This window comes from Spea bombifrons, chromosome 5 (assembly GCF_027358695.1).
Source record: "Spea bombifrons isolate aSpeBom1 chromosome 5, aSpeBom1.2.pri, whole genome shotgun sequence".
NCBI lineage: Eukaryota > Metazoa > Chordata > Amphibia > Anura > Pelobatidae > Spea > Spea bombifrons.
The window spans coordinates 11511206-11539136 of record NC_071091.1 but is presented as its reverse complement, the minus strand read 5'-3'; the positions used below and the strand labels follow the sequence as shown (position 1 = coordinate 11539136).

Here is a 27931-nt window from a genome sequence, read left to right as displayed (position 1 = left end):
GGAACATTTAAGGTAAAGAAGAAACTGAAATCTATCCAGGGAATTGTAGGTCGTTGAGCTATATTAATGAGGTATCTAATTATTCCAAAGGAATTTAAGGATAAACTGTTTTTATACACAGTAATGGCGTTTTAACACATCTTCATCTGAATTTTTGGGTCCCATAGACCAGAATTAATCAATCAGATCCTGAGAATGGGAAGACAATAAGATTGCTCCTGTAGTATACACATAAGGTGGGTTTCTAATACATATATATATATTGCTTATTTTACCATTTAAAAATAATTACAAAGGTTTATTTAATGTACAGAACGGCAACATAGAACTCGGGGAAAGTGACCGATCCACGATCTAAAAGTTTTCACCACAAAAGTAAAGTATAAAGAGACAATTTTTACATTTACAATTCTTGATGTTTGGGAAAAAATAATGTTCTTTTTTTAAAAAATTTTTTTTTCCCAAAAATGATATTCCACGAAATTTACCAAAGCAATTATGCAATTATCTAGTAAAACGACAGGAAAGAACTCATCCGAGCGCTGCCTGTGAAATGTTTTCATTTAAATTTGAGGTTTTAAAATGATTTTCTATTATATACGAACAGGTTTTAAGTAGTGCTTTATCTTTCTTTTTATTGCTGTCAAATTAAATATACATTTGTTATTCAGCAGAGCCGGAGCCCTTGTACAGTGCACGGAGCCGAACAATTGCAAGACGCTGCTCTGAGCATTTCTGCGGTTTGCCGAAAGAGCCAAGTCGGAAGGAAAAGACATTCCCTGCATTTTCTTGAAGCAAGATAAATACAGAAGAGAAATACAGATGAAAGATGAAGTTGCTAACAGCGGACACTGCCAGATTCCTCTTTTCTGGCGTTCTGCTAACCTGGCAGACGTAGCCAGGAGCAATCTTTCCGTTAAACTGAACTGCGTATATCTTGCTTTAACATATATTTATATATTTCTACCCAAACTTGATTTTTTTTTGCCTCGGTAATGTCTTAACGATCCCTTCCGCACAAATAGTGGCTAACGGTGCAACCTGGAATGGTCCAGGGTTCCATGAAAGAGCTTCATGGAGTAGTCACTGTCGAGAAATTCTAGAAAACCGTCTTCTTAGCACAAACTTCTATTTATAAGGTTAAAGAGATGCTCAAGGGTTGCCAACAGAAGACCTTGTGCCAGTCTCAAAATACCCTAACGATCCTAAATTAGAGGCCTTGCTGCATATACAGCTAGGGAAAGATAAGCTCGGCTCCTTAGCTTAAATTTTCCCCCTGATGGGATCAGACAGACTATAATACAGCACTTGTTAAGTATTCCAAACATCAAGTAATTTGATAGCAATAGATTTTTTTTTTCTTTGAAAAAATTAACTCCAGTCAGAGGTCTAACTCACAAAGTTTCAAAAAAATAGACGTGAAAACACATTTTTCTTTTTGGCAACCTTACACAGCCAACGTCTCAGGCATGTAGGCACCGTTTTTTCCGTGAAAGACATATACCTACATTGTACTCGAAGACGTTTCCTGCAAATCTTGGGGAAAATGTTCGCACCTGACATCCCATTAACATAGATTCAATTACCCCGAGGGGTTTTCACCGAACGGTAGCCCTTCCAAAAATAAACAAGCCCTCCAAGAAGGAAGAAGTTAAATGTGTTTGATTGTCTTTGTCAACTTTCTTATTCTGACACAAGTATTATACAAAAAAAAAATAAGCAGTTGTGGAGATGATGGATTACCTACTGACCCTTTTTTGACATCTAATCATTAAATATCAAGCAACAGGAATCTCCTTAATTTACACCCCTATAGTTCTGCATATATAGCAGCAACAAGATTTCAGGTTTGCTCCATACTATATATGCTGATGTCAGGAGACACCGATGCGTACACATAAATCAATCTGCAAGATGATTAAATTATACATTTAAGTGAAATTATAACCATTGGTGATGTTTAGGTTGCACAGGTGTGGCGTGGTAGCCTTTATTGTTATAAAAATGGAATTGTTGAAAGGGTTAAATTGTCCCTGGTACGCAATGATTCCATAGAACTCCTTTAGATGTGCCTTAAGATTTCTGCACAAAGTTTTTTATAGTCTGGAATGCAGACATCTCTCTAAGTTGTGTTAATACTCTGCCCACCCCATCGCGTTTCACACCAAACGCGGCTTTCTATCCCTTTCAATGCAGCGTTTTTCTAGAATTTACGGTCTCTATTTGGGGTTGAGCCAGGGAGTTGGATCGCTGACCATGCGTTCTAAATAACCTTTAACGCCAATTAAGGTTGAGACAGTCATTGAATTGAGCTTGTCTAGTAAAATTTTAATACTCAGTATGCGAATGGGAAAAAAAACCGAGACAGAGTAGATATTTACAATAATCATATTTATAATATTCTCTAATTTAAGTAACGATTCCAAGGATAAATTAGTAATTATGTCGTATCTGCTAACTAGGACCTATTTGTAGAGTACTTTATGGGTGTTTTTCCCTCATCATGTGATATTAATTCTAGTACATTAAGCAAATAAACTTTAGCAGATCTGTCATTTTATTGTTTCATCTAAAGGTTTAAGTCACTTAAAGGCAACACAAACATTTAAGATGTTCCTATTTCGGGTATGGCAACCTATCCGTGCTTACAAAGTGTTCCCTGCAAATAATATCAGACACATTTTTCATTGATTGAATAAGGGTTTGGGCAGTAGGAATGATGAGTCTAATGCTATATTTACGTTGGAGAAAGTGTTGATGGGTAACTAAGTGTGGGTATTGATGCCAACGTTAAGTGAAAGGATGTCGCTTTATTAGATCACACCACTTTAACAATCAAATACTCTTAAAACTCAGCAAACTAAGTACTAGAACTAATATTATTCCACTTACCTTCAACTACATGCATTTTTTATGGAAAAACACGTGCTTATTTTATCTTTCTTTAAAACATCCATTTGAAACTCAAATACATTTCTTATATAGATATAGAAACATGGAATTTGATGGCAGATAGGAGCGATGTGGCCCGTCTAGTCTGCCCATTGATGTAGAGACTCAGTCCTTGGTCTTGTCTTAGATTCAGGATAGCTTTTTATCCATCTCATACATGTTTAAATCCCCTCACTGTGTTCGTCTCTAGCTGGGGCGCTGTTCAATTTATCCAGCGCCCTCTGATTGATAAAACTTCCTTACATTACATTGCATCTAACTCTCTGGTTTTAGACTATGTCTTTTTGTTCTAACGTTTCTCCTCTGAAATAAATTACACAAGGAATCATGTAAATACTATATATATATATTTTTGGGTGGAATTTCTATATGATAACATCTTTCTATGGTGCCATGAAAATTTGTTCTGTTGCAAGGAGGGCAAGCTGTAAGATGAGCATCTACAATTTTAGTTGACATCACATTGTAAACATAATAACCTGCCCCATTTCTATAAGCTGTGATCTTCATGCTACACATTAGCGCGAGCCACCTACGTTTGATGTCTCTTCAACAACTTAATAATTTGAGTGAATTTACATTGCGCCAAAGGGTGCTCTTTGGACTGGCTATCTTATTACTGAACATATATCGGTTCATCGTTAGAGTCGCTCACCTTTACAACTCCATTCTCGTGCATCGTTATGCAGTTGTTGGCATCTTCAGAAAGCTGGTATAAAGCTTGAGCCGTAGCTCGATGAACTAACGGGTCATCGGATTTCAGGTAACGCACCAAAGGGGCCACGGCATTGGCTTCTCCAAAAGCCACTCTGTTATTCCCCCACATACAGCAGCGTGCAATAGCCTCAGCTAAATGGCGTCTCAACTTATCATCCGTCTGCCAAATAAATAAAAAAAATATGAATAACAACATCATTTTTCCTTTCCTTCGTTCGTGCGATTCTTTCTTCCGTAGTTCTAATTTTGTTTAGCGGTCCCTTGGTGGGAAAAGTAATGCTTAAAAAATATGTAACAGTTTTAAAGACTGTATTTAAGGACCAAGAGAGGTGCCATCAAATTGTTACGAGTGTAATGTTATCGTATGCTTTATTGCTGCCCCCAGCATATGCTCTCACTACACAGTATGGGGAAGATTCACTTGTTAAAAAATGTTCAACAGCCAGGTACCAAGGGACTCATTTTGGGGACTAGACATAGTTATGAGAATGTCTCGCTCTTCCAAAAACAAGACTTCTTTGTAACATTCACTACAGACATCTCTTCTGGTTTCATAAAATCATTAAATTTTAAGGGATTTTTTTACATTTAAAAAAAAAAAAAAATAAAGATTAGTAGGCATTTTTCTCATTTGGTTATTCACCTTCAGAAACTTGCTCCATCTCATTACATTGACTTATAGGTCCGGGAAAGTAGCTTTTATTGTAGTTATATTTAACCGGCATGTGGCACGAGTAGAAAAAAAGGTCAGTTTCAGCTCAGAAACGGGACTCAAGCCATAACCATGGGACTTGAGTGAAAAATGGAGACACCAGGTGTGGAGCTCTTTCCCTATTTAACTACAGCAAGATCATGGGTGCCTTAGTGGCCAGACCTAGCCAAATGTCTCAAGTGTTGCATGTTCTCTTATTTAAGTCATGCATATACCATTTTGCAAAACTGGCTGGATTGTCAGCAATCTCCTACAAGATATAATTACTTAAAGTTGTATCTTTTGGGATATCCACCACAGAGCAAGCTCGAGTCTATGGTGTTAGTACATCTATGACGGCACATAGCCCAAGACATGCCACGTGAATAATTAATACCTTGGATTGTGATCAGGCCAGCGTTATATTGAGAAGTGTCACACATTGTTTGGTTGTCTTAGTTCAGCATCTTGGGCATTATTCCCCATTTGTAATTCAATGATAGAATAAATTCAATAAGTGTGTAAATTATTGCCAAAAGCAACGGCTAATCCAACATAAAAGGCACAGCAAATGTTATTTGCTATTTCATGACTTTAAGGTTTCACGCTAACCAGGCAAACATACTTACCGTGTTAGCCAGTGCCGATAACATGGGAACCACGCCGTGATCTGTAATAACAGCTAAATTTTCTTCATCTTTGGCTATGTTCGTTATAGCAGCACAAACACTTGCTAGCACCTCTATGTGTTCAGATTTGAGTAAGTTCACAATCAGTTCCAGACCTCCGACAAAAGATCGCACCATCTCTCCTGCATCCTGCACAAAACACAACATATTACATGCTTAGACAAGAACATAAAATAGTTATAGAGGGCATCCAAGTCTTAAGGGGGTGTTTGAAACATACCCTAGTCTGCTGTCAATGATGTCGGTATTATTTTAGCACCAAATATTTTGTGTAAACTTATTTGCTCACTAAGTTCAGTTGTTTCAATACCCAGTCAATTCGACTCATACTGGGATAAGTACATGGCGAGGGGCTCTTTAACACAGCTTCCAGGGGGCACCAAGATCTCGTGCCATGCCACCACATTTTTAAAACCAAATTTACTTTGTGGGGTAATTAAAGTACCGGGATCCGAATCTAGCAGCTGTCATATGGTGACCATGAAACTATTAAGAATAGGTTTGGAACGATGAAGTGAATGCTTCATGATTATTTATTGCTGTTTATGACATGAATTAATCTTTTTTTTTTTTTTTGCTAAGTATCCGGAACATTTCCCTTTACAAAAACAGCATTGCTCAAAAATTGTCAAAAACAGCATTTACAAAAATATAGTGGGATAAATTTAATAGGGGCCAGCATGCAGAACCGCGTCGTTTGTGCCAAGATCATTTCAGATTGAAAACCAGACTGAAACAAATGATACAGTAAAAATCTTTTTACAAACCCCCAAAAATGTACGCACTAATACAAAGCCATAATTTAATTTCATCATGTGTCCAAAAATACAGTTTAATTTATGTCGAGCTCCCAGTGTTCTTTTTGGCCCCTGTCTACGTGAAATGTATCACTTCGGTTATGTAATTGAAATTTCCTGCTTGGTTATGTAGGAGTGTCACCAAATGCCTTTTTTAATATTCTTCCAAAAAAAATCTATAAACAGAATTCATAATTGGGCTCTTACGAGACGCGGTGTTGGGATTACAATCTGTTCTCTCAAACCCACTTTTTTTTAGGATTTGAATTCCCATTTGGTAAACAACACAATGAAAGCATAGATCCAAATGAGAATTTGTCAAAAAAAAGTATTAATACAACACGGGTAACACAAAATGTGAGTCATACATGTACAGTACAGGCATACCAATTTTATTCATAGGTACGGCACGTGAGCTCGGCCAGGCAATAAAATAAATGGGGCCGGCGTCCAATATTTCCAGGGCTGCTTTTCGTTCCCAGTCCGGACCTGTTTTTCCCCATGACGTATACTAAAATATTTGAATTTTAATTGAACTAAGCAGAAGATTGATTTCTGCCAGGAAACCTGATTCTAGAGTTTATTCGTCTCTAATTTCATAAACCGTTAGTCTAGCATAAACTAGTGGTATTACCCTTAGCAGAATTCATCAAGTTCCAAAGCTTAGCTTTCATATTAGTCATTGTACACATTTTTTCAGCCCGATTTCTCATAATATCCAGCAGTCGGGCACTCTGGGCATTATGCTTTAAAATGTTTTCTAAGAGGCACAAGATAAAATTCTGTAGACCTTGGTGAACATTTTACTATTTACTGAATAGGCAAGAAAATCATTCTACCATTAAGTCCTTGCCTTGGAAAAACATGGCCCTCTAGGTACATGACTGGTGGGATCCACACACTATCTGCTGTATGTTGTATATAATAAATGACGCTACCTTTACATGGCGAGGATATGGACAGACATTAAAGCACCCTATATTTATTAATAATTACAATGATTCTGGATTAATAGAAATGACTGTTCAATTGAGACATGCCGGATGGTGATACGTGGCTGGTTATGATACACCAACTAGATAATTTATGTCTTTGAAGAAGAAGGTTCTCGGTTTTTGGGACATGTTGATCCGAAGAAGTATTTTCTTGCTCGTAAATTTCCAGGGGGATTTAGCTATCATGGAACAGACTGTTCATTTTTTTTTAAACATCATGTGGTCATCCTTGTATTCATTTTATCCCAGACTTAAATAAGAGATGTGCAGAGAATCACTTTACAGCAGCTAAGTATGAATGATTATCAATTCACTTTACGCCGTCATAAATTATTCTTATAAACACTAACAAGGTGTCCCCGTCTAACTGCTATCCCCTGATTGACGTCTTGGTTTCCCAGCATCCGTTTCACAAGTGAATTATTTGTACTAATGAATAGTTTGAGATTCCCCGACCATATCATAATTTATGTTTACTGATGTACTAATGTATTTTTCATCCATTTTATTTTTTTATATATTAAATAGGGCCTCTACATCTTCAGTTACGTGTCTCCTATGCCTCATGTTCATTGCAGCTTTCAGCTACTTTTTTTAATTAATTAAATTAAGAGTATGGAGGGACAATTGCAATCCTACTATATAAAATACTGCGTTTGCTTCATTATATAAGCCATATAAAATAATAATCTGAAAAAAAGACCTTGTCTTATAATTGAGGTCATATTTTATTTTAGACTTCAGATCTTAGCCGGCGAATCAGCTGTCACCTACTATAGCCCTCAAAACATTATATGCACGCTTGCATGCTTTTAAAGACTTGCCAGACTCTGATCTGCAAGCCAATATAATAACAATAATATTTAATCAATTAATTAATTAATATAATATTAAGTACACGTAGGCGCAGGTCACATGAGTTACACAGCGCTCATGTGACGCCGCCACTAAAAATCTACGTATCTACATGAAGGGTATGCTGTTTGACGTAACACAATCTCCCACATTCATTAAGTGGACTCCTGGTTTGCTAACTCCTGACTCCAGTTAGCTTTTGTTGAAGCGATTATCCTAGGGGGTTCACATACTTTTTCCAACACAGACTGTGAATGTTTGAACGATATATTCAATAAGAACAATACAATATTTTGTGTGTTATTAGTTAAAACAGATTGTGTTTGTTCCTTATTGTAACTTAGATGAAGATCATATCATATTTTGACATGATTTGTAAATATATGTATATATGTGTATTTAAATATGTATATTGTACCTGCAAACATTTGAAATGACGAAAGAGGGACACTACTGTATAAAGGGCTATGGTTAGAGTCGTGGTTAGGGGGTATATAACTAAATAAATAATTTAGAATCTTTTTTTTTTTTTTTTTTAACACAATTTAATTTATAAACCAAGTTCCTGCTGATTTTTATACACATTATTGTGATTTTATGGTTGTTGAACACTGTGACACACTCACGCCCAGCAAACATTCTGAGGTCCTGGAAAAGAGAGACATTAGGGTAGGAAAGTGGAATTTGAGTCCTAGAAGATGGACACTTTGTAGTATGTAGATAAAAAGATAGACAGATGTTTGGAAAAAACTAAAATACACGTTACTAAGTGTTTTGGGTAATATTATAAAAGGTGAAAAAATTACATTAAATTAATTTAATTTAATTTTAATGTTAAAAATATTAAAACGGTAACTACCAACAAATTATTTCAAAAAGTTTATTTCTACATAACAAGAAAAAAATGTTTTACTCTTTAATAAAGTGATTTATTAATTTGCAAGATAATTCCTCTATTCTTTTATGTTTTTGTATATCCCAAATCTTAAATGCTTAGGCATCTGGAACAGGTTGAAATTGGGCTGTATGTGGCGTTTGGATAATCACTGAGACTTTATTTTGTATTAAAAAGTAAATGAAATTTAGGGAGATCTATTTTCCAGAAAGCAAAACCTTCTAGCTCTCCAGTAAACGTCCAGTTCATCAATTAAAAAAAAAAAAAAAGCAAAATGAATTCAGCCAGGAAAAAATAATCCCTAAACTAAATCAAGATCTTATTTGTTCCCAAAACCAAGTATTTTTCTTATTTCATAGATTACGACTAAATAAACATACCAACACACAGTGTAGATAAAGGTTTTTTCATAGAAGTATTTTTTTGGAAGGCTTATGATGTCAAAAACAGTTTGTCAGTGAAGAATTCTTTTGTCCAAAATGTGATGGTATGGTTGCAGAAGTAAACTTTGATTATCAACAAAAATAATCTTTATGCTACCTAAGGAAATTGGAAAAATATTCGAATACAGATTTTTCACCCCCCTTCCCTTTAGAGTCAAGGAGCCCCTCGAAACAGGAGAAATCCTCATTGTCCAAAGAATTATTGATTCTCTAGTAAAATCTACTAATCTCAGATTCTCAGGAGACTATTCACATAGAAACATAGAATTTGACAGCTGATAAGAACCATTCGACCCATCAAGTCTGCCTTTTTTTCCTGATGTAAAGACTTAAACCTTAATCAGTCCTTGGTCTTAGCCATATGCTAATTGGATTAGCTTCTACTACTTCTGATGGGGGACTGTTCCACTCATCTACCACTCTCTAAGTAAAGAAAAACATCCTACATGACATCTAAACTTCTGACCCTCTAGTTTTAGATTATGACCTCGTGTTCTAACATTTTTCCTCCCTTAAACTAAATTTACCTCCTGTACTTTCTTTGATCCATTTATATGTTTTTTAAATACATTTATTTTGAAGATAAATGCAGGATATTGTAAATTCCAATATGACTGTTTAAAAAATAAACACAATGCTGCATTAATTAAACTCTTGCTTGCGAAATACTATTCAGTACACAGGGATAGACACCGTAGAAGAACATGTAGGTTTAACCCCTTAAGGACAATAGGCGGTCCCTAAACCCATTGAAAACAATGCATTTTGAGCCCGTACATGTACGGGCTTTGTCATTAAGGGGTTAAACATGGGAGACAATAATACAGACAATGTTAATAGCCAATCGGGCTGTATTTACATATAAACTAGGGAAATATTTTCCTTCCATAAAGAATACTTTGAAATAACAAGTAGCAATCCGTCCCCCTGAAATCCGAGCGCAGGGAACCACTCCAGTATACGAATGGTGTTATGGCTACATATGTGTCTAGCAGCTGTTTTACGTTAAATCTGTTTTGTAAATCCTAAGACTATACGAACCATTACAATTAAACTGGTTTTGCAAAACCCTGAAATCTTTTTTTATTTTTAATTTTTGGCAGAGAAAAGGGTTTAGAACAAGCTGGAGTTCTTAAATATAGATTTCGAGATGAAGCAGCCTAAATTAGAGTTTGTATAAAAAAAAACCTAAACTGACCGTTTCTGCACCTGTTCATAAGCCGTTCTCTTTACTTATAACTATGCCGTTAGCGGCGGATAGGTTAGCAATGCTGTAACACACAAAGTTAACCCTTTTTGAACTGGGAGGACGTGACCGTCCAGCTAAGTATTCAAGAATATCTATTATTTGTCTTAATGTTTAACCCATATTTTACAAGATACACAATGCATCAGAGCATAAAAGTCTGAAAATACACTCCAGTGAATGAAATGTGCCTATATCTCTCTTTAGAGTGATTCTTTAAAGAGATACTGGCTGTGAATAGACTCAAGCCCTCCAGAGAAGATCTCTATGGTGCTTCGAACCTGCAAGGATCCAGATGAACTGCTATAGGTTTTTGCTATTTTACCACTGATCTGAGCCAAAAACCAAAGCCCAGCTACCTAAACTGGTATCTAAAAGTGGGGCTTAGAAGCAAGAGCCCTCCCGTGCTAACGACACCCAAAGTTTTAATGATAATAGGCCCAGTGTAGTCTTCACAAGCAGTAACCCTTTCTATGCTAACTGGACTCATTTAAGGCATGTGACAGCTGAGTTGTCCCTGTAAAGTTTTGGGGGGGTACCCCTTGCAAATCCATGGGGTGATTCTCCTTTCCACCCCGTTATCCATTCATCCCATTCCCTACTCTCCCCACTCACCACTAGACAGCTCCAGTCATGGCTTGACAATTGCTGTAGGGGGTTTAAAAAGATTTCCACTGACTTGAATTGGGTGTACTTTCTGCTCTGGAGCTGCAGCTTCTCCTTACGGTAAACCATGATTTTTTTTTCAGGGTTAATTAATGTATATTAATATTTATAATATGCATTATTTTTAGGGGCTTGTCTGGGACACTGGGGTGTCTCTTTAAGGACTGAGCAGTGTAATGCAAAGTATATTCCAGTGGGTCATGCGCTCCCTTTATTGCATTTGAAAATCATAAACAGAATTATTGCAGGAATATCGTCTTACTGTTAATTACCTCTCAAAAATGACTCCTAACCACAAATGTCTATATGTATTTATATTTAACAGATTTAACAGTTTTTCCCTCCGTGTTTAACCCTTACAAGGCTTTTTTTTTGGATGACCTGTCCATATTGTTTTACTTGTTAACGTTTTTGCATATGTTATCAATATTACACACTCTACTCCTTACCTTACAAGTCTGTTCCTGTTTTAAAGGCTATAATAATAATTCCTGCCAGCAGAATAACGAAAACATGGATATGTTAAAATTAAGACCCCATGTACAGGTTAATCTGTGAATTACACAGAATACGTTTGAAGATGGAACAGAATGGCATTGTTTAGAGAATCTACGAATTTCGTTCCCTAATTTATACGTTTTGGGCATATAATGTGATGACCTATTAGTTGTGTGCCCAAAGAAAATGTTTACCGCTTAAGAAAACGGTTATAATTTAATTAGTGGCCAGAAAAGGGCCTTTATATGCCTTGAACCTACAAGGCTGGGAAACGAGAAGTAGATTTCGAGATTACCAGGAATCTTGGCTGGTATATATAAGTAGAGTTGACTCTAAAATTACATAGACATGGTTATTTTCTTCTTATTTTATTTTTGTTAGCCCCCTTTACCCCCCCTCGGTTTATAAATTAAATTCTAACATCAGGTTCTGGATTGTAGCCACCTAGAGCCCTTGACAAACAAGGCAAAATAATTATGGAAGTGTCCGATGAAAAATAAATAAGGCTGTATTATAAAATAAATAAGGCTGTATTATAAAATAAATAAGGCTTGTGGAACAGGGTACGGCTTATAATACAGACAGCATGCATTTTCTATACGGTCGTATATATGGTTCCACTTTTTACCCGCTGATGCAACTTAATGCTTTAAGAAATCTTTCTATAGGATCTAGTGCTCGGGACTTTATTGCATTCTCTGTTTTAATATATATACAAAATTGTGGGTAAAGTTAAAATAAAATAATCAAATCCCTAAACCATGGAGTATCGCATGGGTCCATTGACACCCCCCCCACTATGAGGAAGTCTAATATAATGAATATTAAATATACCACTGCGTAATATGATGGCGCTGTATAAAAAATGAAATAATAATAAGTAAAGGGTTTTCTTGAATGTCATTACGCTGTTATTGCACGTTTGGCAAATAGTGTTTATTGCTGTGTTTAAATTATATATTTTTTTGGTGTAAACTGCTTTCATTTCCCTTCATTGCTCCGTATCGTAATGCTATAGGCAATTCCGAGGGCCGCTGCGGTTAAAGGGACACAGAGGGCAGGTTAGCCTTCACTCACCTTTGCGTTCTCGATGCAGGGGCAGATGGCCCACGCTGCACTTGCTTGAACACCTGGATGCGGGTTTTTCAATAAAGACCACAGCAGGCGCACTCCATCCAGTCGGTCAATTATCCTGTCGTATGGCCGAGCATTGAAGAAATAAACATCGGTTACAGCAGATGAGAATGCAAAGGTTTCCACTGTACAAAATTTCACCACAGCCAGAACGTCGGGAGGAAAAAAAGAGAACGGCAGGATTTCTGTGCAGCTGACACGGGTTTGATTTCATTAAGAAATTCCATTGCCATATGTCAGATTTGTGGTTCCCTTTATTCTTATCATGCGTTAAATGTCAAGTGTGTTCACACAAGATAACATGACATACAGGATACATGGCAGCCTAGCACTGTTACAAAGAAATCGTGTTTGAAAGACAGATGATCAATATACTAAGAAGAAGAAAAATGGTGATAAATGGCATCCAGAAAAAAAGGCTTTTATATCATTTGAATACCCAAAAAACTTCATTTCCAGGGTGGTGGGGACAGCCGAGGTCCTCACTCTCCTGGCATGGAATTGGTTAAAACAAATTTGATAGAAAAATGTGCAAGTACTGTTATTCTCATTAAGTATCTTCCCACAGGCTTAAGGAAATGAAAACACAATTAATTATATTTTTATTACAAACCACTGCATTAGTTTATAGAAATTAAGATGAAAAATAGTTGTTTTTTTATATATATTACACCCTTAGTTAGCAGAGATTAGGACGGCGGCTTGTATTTTTATTACAGGTTTCTCTGTGGATTAAAACAAATGCTTGATGTTACCACCGTGCCCCCCAAAAGGTCTCAGTATTAAAGGGTTAAACAAAGACACTTGTGGATGCCTTGAATGAAAATCAGAATGGTATGTGTCAATCATGTCCATCCAAAATAGGTTATAGGCTTAAATCTGTACACCAGAAAACGTCTGCTGCAATTACATACACCGGCATCAAACTACCGGAGAAAACCGTATCGCTAAATACGCCATATGTCTTGTGTTTGTGCATTAATCAGCATGAGGATCAAACATGCAGTGGGGAATTTAACAGGGTCACTTTTATAAATATACCCTTGTATACGGGGGAAATCGTACGCTCAAAGGTCATACTAATTAGATCACATCAACCCGACACATGTCATGCTAGGAAATGTTATAGTGGAACATAAAGTTTTATTCTTAAATCAAACTGATTTGGGTATTTCTGCTATGGGAATCCTTCCCCAGTCTAAATAATGAAAGCGATTAAACTTCTAAGAAGCTGGAAGCATGAGGTAGGGGGGGGCGAGTAAATAACGTTTATAGAAAATGATTCTACTAAGATTGGAGCAATCCGCAGGAAAATGCTATGACATTATGGTGATAATTTGCAGAATTCACCAATATCTAGAAATAAACACACAATTTGTCATAAAGAGGAACAGTTTTTCCTAATTCTAGTGCCTAACTATGAATATACAGTATATATATATATATATATATATATATATATATATATATTAAATATTGTAACATGCCTGAATACATTGAAAATAGGGGTCTACACTGCAGCGCATGACAATTCATCATGACAACTCAAGTCAACTAATTCCAATATCTAATTATTTTGCTTTAGTGAGGTTAAAAACACATTGGCATACATTGCCTCTATATCTTACATGCTTCTTTATTTTCATATAACAAGCAAGCAACACTTAATCTAATTGTTATTTGCAATACTTACGCCATATTCTCTGGCTCTGATGCGCATGCTCCTACAGCTCTTGTAACGTTCACCAGTAACGCCTGGTTAGTACCGGTCAGTAAATTAACCAGAGGATTTATGCCCCCACATTTGCGGATGATGGCTCGATATCCAGGTTCCTGGCCAAATTCTCCAAGAGCTCCGACAACGTTGACGAGGACTTCCTCAGGCTGGTCAGCCAGCAGACTAACTAAAGTCTCTATAACCTTATATTCTTGAAACCTTAAAGAATGAAAGAAAACACATGAACAGTGTAGGAGCTGGATAATACATTCATATAAATTAACGAGAATAAATATTCTAGTGACAAGAACCGGCCTGCTTCAGCCTCCAATGTGCATCATAACACTGACGGACATTCAGATACGTATACGGACATCTCAGCGCTATGGAGAATGCTAGTAATCGATAAATAAAATGTAATATTTTATAAACATCACAGTTGTGTTCCTCGTATGGCACATTAGGAAAGCAATGTCATTTTACGCTACTTAAAAAAAAGGAGGTAATTATCAAAGAAAGTGGTAGAGCTATTGCTAAAAACTAGTGAATAGCTTAAACTCCACTGTTCCTTTAAGGCAGTAGATCCACTTTAAATCCGAATCAATTAACTTGGGCACTGTATCTTTGTGAGATTGTGGGAATTGTAGTCTAAATAAAGACCCCTGCATGTTCTGGCTCCCGTGTGCAAATAGGGGTATCAAAAAATGTTATGGTATTCAAATTAAGTCATGTAACAGATGAGCTAAAAAAGGATAGATGGCCATTTTTTAAAATGCTGCCACTTAAAACGAAATCTTCTTTATTTAAAAAGAAATGTATCTGGCTATTGTGCAAAGCAGCAATGTTATACGAGGACTTGATGGTCTATATATATATATATATTTGTTGTCCTCAGTTTTATCCAGCAGCTGCTTATCACCATGACTGATCTGTAAGCGATCCCTTTGGAGACATGTCGACGTGTATAACTGCTCCGCAGAGGTGCTTATTGTGTCAATCTAGATGATATTTTCAGCTTACGCACCTTTTACCTAAGCCAAAGAACTCATTTCGGCTTCCTGCTTCTTTCATTACCCATTGATCTTGTCCTTCCCATCTGAAAGAAATCCCTCGCCCTTGCCTTTCACCTTCTTTCAAAAAAAATACTTTTTCAAATTGAACATTATCGCTGTCTGGGATTTAGATAATGCAAAACACACAGCAGCGACATTAAATAAAGAATAGACCAAATGAGAACGTGGCTCGTACTTTGTCACATTATCCCGGCTGATGGAACATTTCCAGATGGCTCCGGTCACCGCCGCTAATAGCTCCTTATTGTCGAACTGGCTGAGAAGCATGGCGAGCGGCTGGAGGCCCCCATGTTGTCTCACTAGATCCCGTGTTTCTTCATCCTCCGCACACTATATATATCACAAACAAAGAGCGACTTGAGGAACGTTCCCCATCACACACACAACATAGATTTTCCACGAGCTCAAGGAAAACATCATTATCTTTCTGTTTGTGGACAAAGTGCATAACTAATAAGATTTGCAGGCTTGGGTTATATGAATTGCCTTACGGGCCGGGGACTGGTGATTATGGTTTGCTTGTGGCTGCCGTGATGCTGCCAAATCATCCAAGTGCATGTTATCCATTTCATAACGCTTGGACATTCAATATGACATCAATTACAGAAAAAAAAACGCCGCTGCCACTTGAATTATTTTTGTCTAGTTATAGAGACAAAGTGGATGACTTAAACAGCAAAGAATGCTGGCAAGTAGACTTAATCATAAAACCTGATGTCATAAACAATGGCCAGGCAGGGAGAAAAAAGAATGTTAACTACTAAAATACAAGCTATAAAATAAATAGCAAAGCCAAAGAGTATAACTTAAGAAAGCCAGGGGTACCTTATTTTAACAGAGAAATAGTAAAGACAAACGCAGAGGAACGCCAAGAACGGGGCATTGCAGACGTCGAAGGGAGAAAAAAATGGAGCAACATTTTTGTCATCACTTAAACCGCAACATATGTAAGCTTCAAAATGGAATAAAAACATGATGTGCGTACATTGCGGTGTGAAATCGTTTGAAAATAAAGAAAATTAAAAAATGGCATGCCAAATGAAGTGAAAAATGTGTTTCTTTTAATTCACTAACGTTTTGGTTTGGCGCTAAAATCCTGGTAAAATAAGGAGCCCATTTTTTTAGTGCTTCTTACGGTATTGGATTGTTTTAAAAGAATGTTTCCCTTTATCAGGCGCCCTCGTTCTTCCCTCCGAAAGGAATGTGTTTGAACGCATGAGCAGATCTATATTTTGGGTTCTTCATTAAAAAGATGACAAGATATCGCTTTGTAGGGGTAGCTCTTCATCTACACGACGTGCTAGCCAATTGGTTAGGAAATGTATCAGAAAAAAAGTTGTTTAAAATATTAAATTCCTCTTCATTTTAGAGATAACCATTGTAAACATGGCAGTCGGGTAAGCATGGACAGCCTCAATCCCCTGCTCCATGTGCGCGACTATATTGTAAAGCCCCCAGGAATCGGCACTGGCGGTGATCAGGTAAGTATACGTTCAGTAGTGATTTTTGCTAGCATAATGTATATATAATGGTTTTTTCAATTTGTAAATAAACACCAATTCATTTATTTTGATTAAAAATGTTATATTTAACTCTTTAGCGTCATTGTGTGACATTAATAACATGTTCTGCTTATGTACAAATGAAACATTCAAGTAACAATGGAAATGGATGAGTGAACGAGGGATGTCGCCTTACCTTAAAAATTGCGCTGGCGCAGTGCATTTGCAGCTCCTGATTTTCACTACTAAGGTTTTTAACGAGATCCTCGATCATCTTTTCTGTTTTTATGGCAAGTCTGTAACTTGGCTGCATGCAAAAAAGAAGGTTGTCAACAGGTATGTTACATTATATCTAGTAACGCTGTGAACATGAATCATTAAGCCTTGTATTTGGCATAGAAGGATCTTGTATAAAGATGTTAATATGCATAAGGATCTTAGGCTTCTATGTGTAATCATGGTCAGCCAAATTTATAGGGAATTTAGGAGCCATGCAGAATATCTTAGAAGCCAGGAAGGGATGAATGCAAAGAAATTGGTATATAACAGCACAAAAAGTTATACTTCAGCATTAAAATGGGAGCCATCACAACCTGGAAGTTGTCCAGCATTTAATGTAATGATATTTATGTTAATAGGTATTGTTCCTAATAAGTAGAGATTTTGCTAAAATTCACAATATTGTGCACTTTTATTTAAATAAAAGAAGTAATATTATCAACTATGAAAAAGTGGAGGAGTTAGCAAAATATTTTTTAAAAGCACTATATATTACATAAATATGCATTTTAGGGGAAAAAATAGTTACTTTGTATTAAAATGGTACCTTCTAGTTATTTAAAGAGAAAAATACAGAAGGGAAAAAAAAATAAACAGAAACAATTAAAACTGCCCAATTCTTTTTCTCTAACAATATTACATATCAATAGTTATAAGAGGGATATCATAGATTTATATGCCAGAAAATAAATTAAAAAATGGTACTGCATTAGTGTTAGTTTGGGAACTGCTTATTCAATCCCGTTAGTAAGATATTAGCACTGGGATCGTAGATAAAAAAAAAATGCAAATATATGTATGATATTTGTGAAATATATATATATATATACACATAAATACATAAACCCTATAATATATATATATATATATATATATATATATATATATACATACACACACATTCATAAATACATACACACTATATAAGTAATATTTGCTTTTACACAAGTAACTCTGAAAAAGAAAAAAATAGATTTTATTTAATTACAGATTTCTCCCTCTCGTAGAGAGAAACTTATCAAATGGCATACGAATGTGAGAGAGTTAATGAAACAGGTGTGAGCGCGGTACATGCTCATTCCATCTTTCCATTGTGGAGTATAATCATTTGCTTTCACTTATAATGACAGAATATTAAATATAAGACGTGTTAACTTTGCAGTCTCACACAGAAACATATGTTAGGAATATGTTGGCTAGTGTCAAGAAGAACTTATTGTATCCATTTAAGTCATGGATTACCATTCACACACCACTGAATCCCTTAGTGTTTTGTATTATGTTTTCTATTGATTTTAATGTGGCTTTTTTGTTTAGCGGCGCAGTCTTAAATCCACGATTGCTATTTGGGGTTGAATCCCAAACCATACATTTTCAATGAGCGTTGCCATTAATTAAGGCCAAGACGGGTCACTGAATCGATTCCCTTGCTTCTATCACATCTCAAGGAATTTGGGAAACCATTTAAGTTTATAGCCAAGGACCCATGCTAACTTACAACATAAATCTGGGCGCATTCAGAAAAACAATAAAATACATTTTAAAAATCACAATTTTAAGTCAGGGTTAACCATTTTAAATAGAAAAAATACGTTAAAACCGTCACTTTCTAGATGCGATAATGTGGCTTACTTCTGAAGCACATTCTTGGAGAGTGCCAACCACTGGTATTAGCATGTTGGAGTGGGGTGATTTGAGCAGGCGTGCCAGTAGCGGTATGCCACCAGCTTTGCGTATTTCTTCTTTATTCCGTGTGCTTTTAGAACAGCTCCAGAGAGCCAAAGCTCCGCATCGTGCCACTTCAATGTCTTTCTCCAGCTCTGGGGTGAGGCTGGATGATCTCATCGGAACACAGTCCAACAGACCAACCTTAAAGAAAATCACTTAAATTAATAATATCACACAATATACTGACAAATATTAGCGAATCCTATAAATAAATACAAATTTGTAATATATCTGTATATTATTACATTTTCTTTGGCAATTATGATAAGGCTGGTAACCAATAAAACCATAAAAAAATAAAAATAAATAAGTAAAGACGGTTTAAGAATATTAAGAAAATAAGAAGCAAAATCACATTAAATAAAGTTTAAAATGCAAAATTAATATTTCATCATTTTTTTTTCTTCTTTGGAGTCTATATATATATATATTAATAAAATGTTAGAAAACATAATGGTAGTTTTTGATGGGTAACCTCGTATTTATTAAAGAGTAAAACAATAAATCTCTGAGCACATTTCTGTTAAGTAAAGACACTGTTGTATAATTTGCAGAACTCGGTCACTAAATAACATTTCTTTTTTTTTTTTTAGAACTTAAGAATATATTACATTTTTAAAGAAATAAATACAGAGAAAACAGCAAGCTAGTATTCTAATAATTTTAAGTGTTTTTTAAAAAAAATTGTTTTATTCTTTTTTATTTGGCTTTTGAAACAGATTCAAAATGAAATCTAGAAAATGATTTCATTAATAGTTTAATGAGGGGGGGTTTGCTAATGTGTCTCAGTTCTTTGCTATAAGTTATTAATTAATTCTGCTCATAAACTTTAAGAGTTATAAATCTGCTGATTAAAACAATGGAGACCCCGGCAATTGTAAAAAGCAACAAAACATAACTATAGCATTTTACACCGGTGCTGTCAATTTCATGAACTCTCGGGCAACTCTACAATTTCATGGTATGGAACCTAAATATCCATTGCAGAGAATGTATTGATGATTATATATATACTTTAATTTTTTTTCAAATTCACCAATTTTTCAGTTTCATTTTTTTACATTTCAATTAAATTTTAAAAAATTCTCATAAATTTTTTTTTAAAATCACTTATGCATATTCTGCATTTTGGATTTTATATATATATATCATTTTTTATTTCTAAAAACAGTTTGTATGCACCCCTTGTATACCAATGTCTATAGCATTCCCCATCATATAGGCCCAAGCCACCTCTTGGAGTGCCGGTGAATTCAATAGCCTCATGAAAAAAACAATAAAATACACTTTTGTTGAATAGCCCTGAATGACTTGTTGTTCCAAAAAGAGTTTATGTTAGCATTTGCCATTGTTGCCAGTCATGGTGGTTAACGTTCTAAACTCAAACACACTGTGCACTTTGTTTATGCACGCCTGAATATCATACTTTTGCTAATGATATCCCTTTTCCCGTAGACCTTAATTAGTTAGACCAAGACAGTTTCTATTGTTTTCAATATGATAAAACCCTTTTTACTTTTAAAGCAAATACCTAGGTTGATAGGTACCCCTTTAAAAGGGTCACATAAAATTGATTAGCGTACATGTCTTTTCTTACCCCACCGCCCTAAGAGTTTCTAATTTCCTTGGTTACAAAGAGGTCTCGTACTCAAACCAGGTGGTAATCCCTGATCAGTACTAGAGCAAGTTCCGACTGCTGAAAACATACACGAGGCAGACATATGTTTGCAAATAAATAAACACTAAACCGATGGGATTGCACTTACCAGTCTCTTGATGCCACCGTGCTGTCGAACTGTTCGTCTCGCTCGTCTAAACTTGGCAACGTTGGCGATTGTCTCTGCAGCCAGGCATTTTAAATCCTTGTCTTGGGCATCGAGTATTTTGACCATGGTTTGTAGACCACCAAAGTCAGCGATAGAACTTCTGATTTGTGAATTGTGACTTATCTCCTTTAAGATCTTTAATGAGCCGATCTAGTTTACAAGGAAAATATTGAGTAAAAGCACAGAATAGGCTATCAGAGCCCAAAAGTAATATATAAATAAAATACACATCCTGTCTATTTCAACCAAACCAGATACTACTGACTATAAAAATGCATAAACCCACATATCTGTTGTATAGGAAATCACTTATGAAAAAAAAACCCTGCTACAACTCAAAATCAAATATTGTGGACTAGACAGGGGTATTTAAAACCCATTCCACTCACCAAGGAGGCTTTGTGAATCAACTGCAGTGACTAAATATACAGGAGAGGTCTCACAAGGCTTCTTCTATTAAATACTGTAGGTAGCCTCAACACAACATAATCCTTTTTGTTTTGTTTTTTTTGATTGGGGGGCAAAGATCTAATTCTAATAAATTTGAAAAGTAAGGATGGCCCATGCATAAATATAGGCTGATTTTTTTTTACATTAGTTTCTATTGAATAATTTTTTTTTAAATGGATATTTCCCAAACATGGGCATACAAGTTTAAAATGATCAAATACAAAAAAAAAACAAAAAACAATTTGATCCAACATAATATTGTCTCTAAAGGAGAAACTCTTTAAACATTAAGAAATGAATTTGACAAAATCATTCATTTATTTCATTCATCATTCAAGTATTTTCAAAATCAGGATAGCCTTATCTAGCTTATGTTCTTGTTTGTTTGTTTTTTTTAAAAAATATTTTTTAGAGCAATCTTGGGTTCCCTTAGAAGTAAATTTTTTATAACTGCTTACTTTTAAATTTTACCATCTGTGTCCACCGGACTTCCTTAACTTTTAAATAATCAGTTATTTTTTAAAAAAGTGTTTTCTTCTCATGTATATTAACTGTTAATATATTAAGATTAACCCCTCATCTGCCTATGAAAGTGCAGCATCTCGGGATCTTCTCTTTTTATTACATCTTAATCGATTGTATACTAGTCTACGGTAGAACTCTATGCCAAAGTCTCTTACCTTACACTTGATCTCTTCTGTATTCAGAAGGTTAATTAAAACTTCAAGTCCCCCAACGTCTCTTATGGCCAGCTGGCAGGTTTCTTGTGCGAGGTTAAAATCCCTCATTGCACACAGTGCGATAACGGTGGCTGTCTGGTTTCCACCCTAGAAATATATTTGCCGTAAAGAATCATTTTATGAAGTATGCCCAATATTTTAATAAACCTGTATTTCTAAGTGTATCTGTAGAAATGTTCCTAGGCTTGCAAAGCCAGATATTAAAATAATCCTAAAAAGTGATTATTAAGCTGCATGCACATAGTCCAAACAGAATTTAATAAAATTAATATAAATTTGAGATATAATTCTCACGTTTCCATATATTAGGATACTGAATCATGAATGTATATTATACACATATACAGACAAAACAACTAAATCTGTATAAATGTTTTCTACAATTTAGGGTCTAATTTCATCTGCATTTGCGCCTGTTTGCACAAGCTTTTAACAATAAATACAGGGTGTCTGTGCTTAGTATACACATTGGGAGCATGGCTGTAAGGGCAAAGCAGGATCCAATGAAACAAAAAAAATTGTTAAAAGACCCTTGGATCCAGATCGAGACATTTTACTGCAGAAATTGTGAGAAATTGGGCTTATTATTATTATTCTGCAAAAGATATTTACTCTTTGCTTCTAGTAAAAACTGCAAATGCAAAAGTAACACTTCATATAGACAGCTTACATTATAAAATAAATACCAATAAAACTACATTTCCTAACTGAAAATGTTTTGTGACACTTTGGATTGTTAGGCAGAAAGTTCAACTGTTGAACTTTTTTGAAATCTTCTGGCTAAAATGAAAAATGTATATAACATACTCAGAGCCAACTATCCGAAAGGTTTTGATATAGATATAACGCAAGCATTGAATGAGAATGTCACTTCCAGTTTTCAAAGGGAATTTTGAAATTCAGGCTATATTGCAGGTTTCCAGAAAAGAGAAGTCAGTACATAAGCATACAATACGATATACGACATTGAGGCACAATGAGCAGAACATAAGAGTCTGTGATAGGAGACTGTATTCAGTTTACTCAATGGAAAGAAAAGTAGAAGGAAATAAGAAAGAGAAGAAAGAAGGAGTATGTAAGGTCTGCATAATTCAGCGTCAGTGGACAGTCGGACGGACAGGATTGGTATTGCTTGGTATTAGCTCAGTGTCACTAATGCGGACATTAGGTCATAGCAGAGTACTTCGCATTGAAAGGGTTTTGTGTAGGTCAGATCTCAAGTGTTCGGCCCAACGCCAACTCTGGCTGTGTGAACCAAGTCCTCCATGAGGTGATTAAACTGTATCTTGTTCACCCATTCTGTATTTATAGGGGATGAGGTGATCTCAACTTCAGTGGAATAAGGACCTTGGCTGCATTAATTCAATGAAGAGATAACTATTTTTTTATGTGTGGTAAGAGCTGTGTGTGGTATAATAATACTGCTGCAGGTAGGCTGCCTGGAGCCAGACCCGGACTAGCCACCTGGCACACCAAAAAAATGCTTGGTGGGCCATTGGCCAACAGCGAGTGCCCCATACAGTGGAGCTGCAGATTGAGTGCTGCAGTATGGGGCTGCCAGCTGGCTACTCCCAGCAACAAGCTGTATAAAAATGTAACAAGGGCCAAAGGTATCCATGTTGCATACAATGCTATGTAGCAATCCCCAGTCTGGTCCTGTCTAAAGCTCATCTGGGCAATGGCGTTATGAGGGGACAAGACTAACCATAACTGGGCGGGGCTATCAATGCTCAGGGGTGGGGTTAACCACCGACAGCCTTAATTAGGCAGGAGTAAGGTCGCTGGGTTTCTCTGATGCAATCATATGTGAAAAAATGTTATAACTGCTCCTTTAAAACATTTCGATTTTAAAAGGTTGTGGTTAGCAAAATATATCAAAAATAGAGGCAACAATAGCGTATTTTTTTTATTATTCAATTTTAGGCATCTTTGTGGAAAGAATTCTCATTAGTGGAATCCAATTTATACTTTCTTTAGATCACAAAGAGGTTTGCTAAATGCCAAGGTCTCATGGTAATCCAAATAAAAAAAAATTGTACCGGGGTTTTTTGTTATAATTGTTTTATCCTATTTCCTCATAGACTTAATGTTTGTGACCACCAATGTTATGTATTTTTTCAGTTTTAATCATTATCTTAAATATAATCACTCAGATTGAATGACTAAGGAAACAACACACATATTTAGGAGTCAGTGTGTATCAATATAGCGAGTATGAGTGAATTTTCTGCGTACTGATACGAGGTCTGCTCTGTAAAATAATCCAATTTACATGTGACTGGTAGACTAAATAAATAAAGGTATCTTATGAAATTCTGTTCCTCATAGCAAAACCTATTATGACAACCTGATGACAATTTACATGTCTAAGTAATCTCTGCCGAGATGTTGTTCGGACTTTTGATTAGATTACACATGCATAGTTTAAGGACCAGTAATGGAGTCTAAAGGAACGGTGATTACATGCGTCGATGTTATTATATTAAAACATTTATAGCGTTACATTCAAACTGTCTAATACTCAGTTCATATTATTGGGCCTCAGAGAGTAACCTGTGTTTTGAGGCTTGGAAGCTGGCCCAGTGCTACATCTTTGGTCGGGTCATATGGCCAATAGTAATTTACGAGGTAACAGAATGAAGAAAAACAAGATTGTAGTTTTAAAAGCGGTAAGTTTTGGGATGGCATTTAGGTTTCAAATACACCCGTCTCCAAAGAACAAACTATTTAGGTCATGAAAGCGTTTGTGGGTAAGTCTAAACTGCACACGCTTGCTTAAACAGAACATGCTGTGCCCATGGCATATCATGAGCTCATTCCACAAAATTCAATTACATAGTTATGGAAGGTCGTTTTTCGTGTGTTGGGAAAGTAATACGAGGTGAAAGCTAAAACCTGAAACTTTATCAAAGGCTGTAAAACTGAGGTTAAAGACACTGGTTAGATATAAGGAAAAAAGGTTAAAGCTCTTAAAGTCTCTTTTTTTAAATAAATATGTCTACCATCTTTTCACAAAGACTAGTCAGAAGCTATGATGAGAATTGTTTCTAGATCTAATAATCCAGCAGATCATAGGTGGGACAAATCTTGTTTGGGATCCCAATCCCTTTGTCCCTCTTTCCTCCCTGATGTAAAAAATTAAATAAAAAAAAAATAAAAAAATTATATAACCAAAAATGAGTTTGAAATAAATTAATAAAAATAGATGAATAGTGAAAGAATAACACCCAATATAACTTGATGCTTGCTTTAGTGAGTAAAGTTAGGAAAAGGGACAGTTTATAATTCTGTGTGAAAATGCTAAAGTTATTGAACAGGGTGTAATACAAATAAGGGTTCTGTAGATTATTCATGCTAAACAAAGACGGTTTTATAGTGGAAGAGATGATTATTGGCCCAAAAGTGCCCAACTGTAAAGATATTAGGAAGAAGAATAGGACAGAGCATAATTTAGAAGATTACACATAATGATTGGAAAACCAACCCAGTGAATAGCACGAAATGTGCAGAGGCATTCAAGAATGTCACATGTGTTTCGATAAATGGTGTATACATTATGAAGAAGGAGAATTGGGAAAACAGATCAAAAAGCATTTAGTAACAAAATAGGAAGTAATACGGGCAAGGATTAGTATTAATTGTACCATAGCATAAAAAAAGAAGACATGTGACCTTGAAGAAAAGACAAATTATTCAGCTCGAGTTAATGAGTTCATAGAATCACATTTTACACAGAAAGAAAGGGGGCCAGGAAAAGAATACGAGATACACCCACCTGCACATCCACAAGGGGAAACAATTAAAAATGTAAAAAGAAACCCCATGGTGCAGTATCTGAACATGAAATTAGTGGAAAGTATACGCTTTTAAATAATTTAGAGTCTCGAATGTAAGCGGAACCCCACGCAGAATGAACATGAAGAGGATACACCATAATTCTGTAACCGGTAAGTTGATAAACACATTTAAAACATTTTTCAGAAAATTAAAATATATGGAGCTTAACAGATGGAGGTTACATTAAATAAAATTAAAGATCATGGAGAGAGTGAAAATTGGAAGAAGTTATAGGGAAGCGGTCACCTGCACGTGTTTTAGTGTTATTTCATTCATTCACTAAAAGCTTGCCACACTGTAATTTAGGCTGAATAAAAAGACCATTAAACAGTGACATATCCAAGCCTAGACCGACAGGTCTGGGGCAGCAGTCCCCCTGTTACAAAACCAGGGGGCAGATCGCCCTATTGGGCCTTCAAGCCCCCACCGACCGGGGCTTGAAAAAAGGGCTGGTTACAGGGGAGATCTTTGATCTCCCCAACCAGCCTACTTATGCTATGGAGGCTGCGACAGCTCAGCAGAGCCTCTATAAACTGCATTAAAAGACTTGGTGCGCGGTGCACTGGATTATGACATCATATCCCGGCACGCCATGCCTTAAAGACGTGCATCGCCTTTTAATGCATTCAGGGTGCGGACTGCGGAGGGGGGCGGCTGGGTGCGCTGCCTTGGGTTGGGTAAAGGGCAGTGTCCAAGGTAATTACACCTCTGCCATCATGCGCAGTATGTTCAATCATGCTGTTGATCCAGAAGAAGGACAAAACCCCACATCAAGTTCCAGTGCTGCCTCCAAAAAGGGGTAGAATTCCCTCCTGACCAAACTATAATTAATTGTATCCATATTAAATGTTTTATCCCTTCAAATCCCTTCTTTGCTAGAAAATCATCCAGCCAGTAATTAAAGGCATCTTTTGAATTTGATAGCATGTCTGTAGGTAGTGAAACGCACATTTTTTTGTTCTTCTTTTAGAGAAACCAGTTTGTTGCTGTAGAGAGTGATTATATATATATATTATATTGTATAATGTTATCCTCCGCTAGTCACCTTTATTCTTGTACTATTTTGGTTTTCAGACACTTGCTTTCATAAACTCAGGTAGCTAATGCTTTTAATCACAGGAACGCTGCGCCAGAGGCCTCTGTATCCAAACAGGAAGTGGGCACAGCCATACTGCGGCATAGAGGCAACTCATCCCCCACCCTTATGTCTGACACAAAGGCTCGGCAATCAGCTGCCGAGGCAAATTCGGTAAATGTCCAGATATTGTCATTAATGTAGATATTTTAATAATTTATTTTAATTTTTTTAACATTTTATATGACTTTTTTATTTTAATTGTAATATTTCAATACTAGAGTCATTTAAATAAAGAAACTAAAAAAAACATTTGCTTAGAAATCTAAAGGGAAACGCAGTCTTCTGAAACCAAGTCACAGAGAAAGGCATTCTGGGTAAGTACAAAAGTACATTTACTTTGCATATGAACATCACAAGACATTTAAACCAGGTGTCAACCCTGTATATTTTTTCTCCAAGCGCCGTCCGCTAAGGCTTTTCCAGCACAGGAAACAGTTTCATTCCGCCACCATCTATCAAATACCAAAGATTAAAGAGTTCCAAGTAATAGGAAGCAACATAAAGGCTTCATTTCTCCCGAGCTTAAGCATTCAATGTAAAATGGTAAATACGTATTATATATTTTCCTCGGCAAAGTACTTATGCAACACTTTCAACAAAACCACAATAAAATAGTAGCATGTGTTTAGTAGCATGAGGTCTACAGGAAAATCACTACTGCGGGTGGTTAAAGCAGATATTTCTCGTCTGAGGACACGCCGCTTTTACCAGCTTCATAACACATGTTTTATTAAACATGGAAAAAGTTAGCTGCCTATTAAATTCACACAGTATCAACATGTTGTTGGTAAGTCTTTTGAAATGTGATCAATTGAAAAATATTTATCCTTATGTCTGATCGTAGCATTTTCTATTTTTTTATTTTTCTGAAAAGAAAACACACATTATTATTATTGTTTATTGGTTTATATAGCGCCATCATATTCTACAGCGCTGAACAATGGGTAAGCAGGGCAATAGTACGACATGATTTGGACATACAGAAACAAATGGTGTGGGGGGTGATGGTTCAATGAGCTCTGGCCCAACAGTGTACTCCAAAACTATATCTATTATGGATGCT

At 35.9% G+C, this 27931-nt stretch overlaps 1 protein-coding gene across 2 annotated transcripts in view; it reads right to left on the bottom strand.

The window, feature by feature from the left end:
- Positions 1 to 27931, bottom strand: part of ODAD2 (outer dynein arm docking complex subunit 2) — a 49762-nt gene that overhangs the window by 3304 nt on the left and 18527 nt on the right. For both annotated transcript variants that reach the window (XM_053467442.1, XM_053467441.1), the window contains exons 11-19: positions 21834 to 21980; positions 20644 to 20853; positions 18782 to 19018; positions 17067 to 17177; positions 15544 to 15698; positions 14272 to 14514; positions 12522 to 12636; positions 4990 to 5178; positions 3608 to 3829 (exon numbers count right to left, since the gene is read on the bottom strand). In XM_053467442.1, the coding sequence (XP_053323417.1) occupies positions 3608 to 3829; positions 4990 to 5178; positions 12522 to 12636; positions 14272 to 14514; positions 15544 to 15698; positions 17067 to 17177; positions 18782 to 19018; positions 20644 to 20853; positions 21834 to 21980 (1629 nt within the window). The remainder of the gene's footprint in view (positions 1 to 3607; positions 3830 to 4989; positions 5179 to 12521; positions 12637 to 14271; positions 14515 to 15543; positions 15699 to 17066; positions 17178 to 18781; positions 19019 to 20643; positions 20854 to 21833; positions 21981 to 27931) is intronic.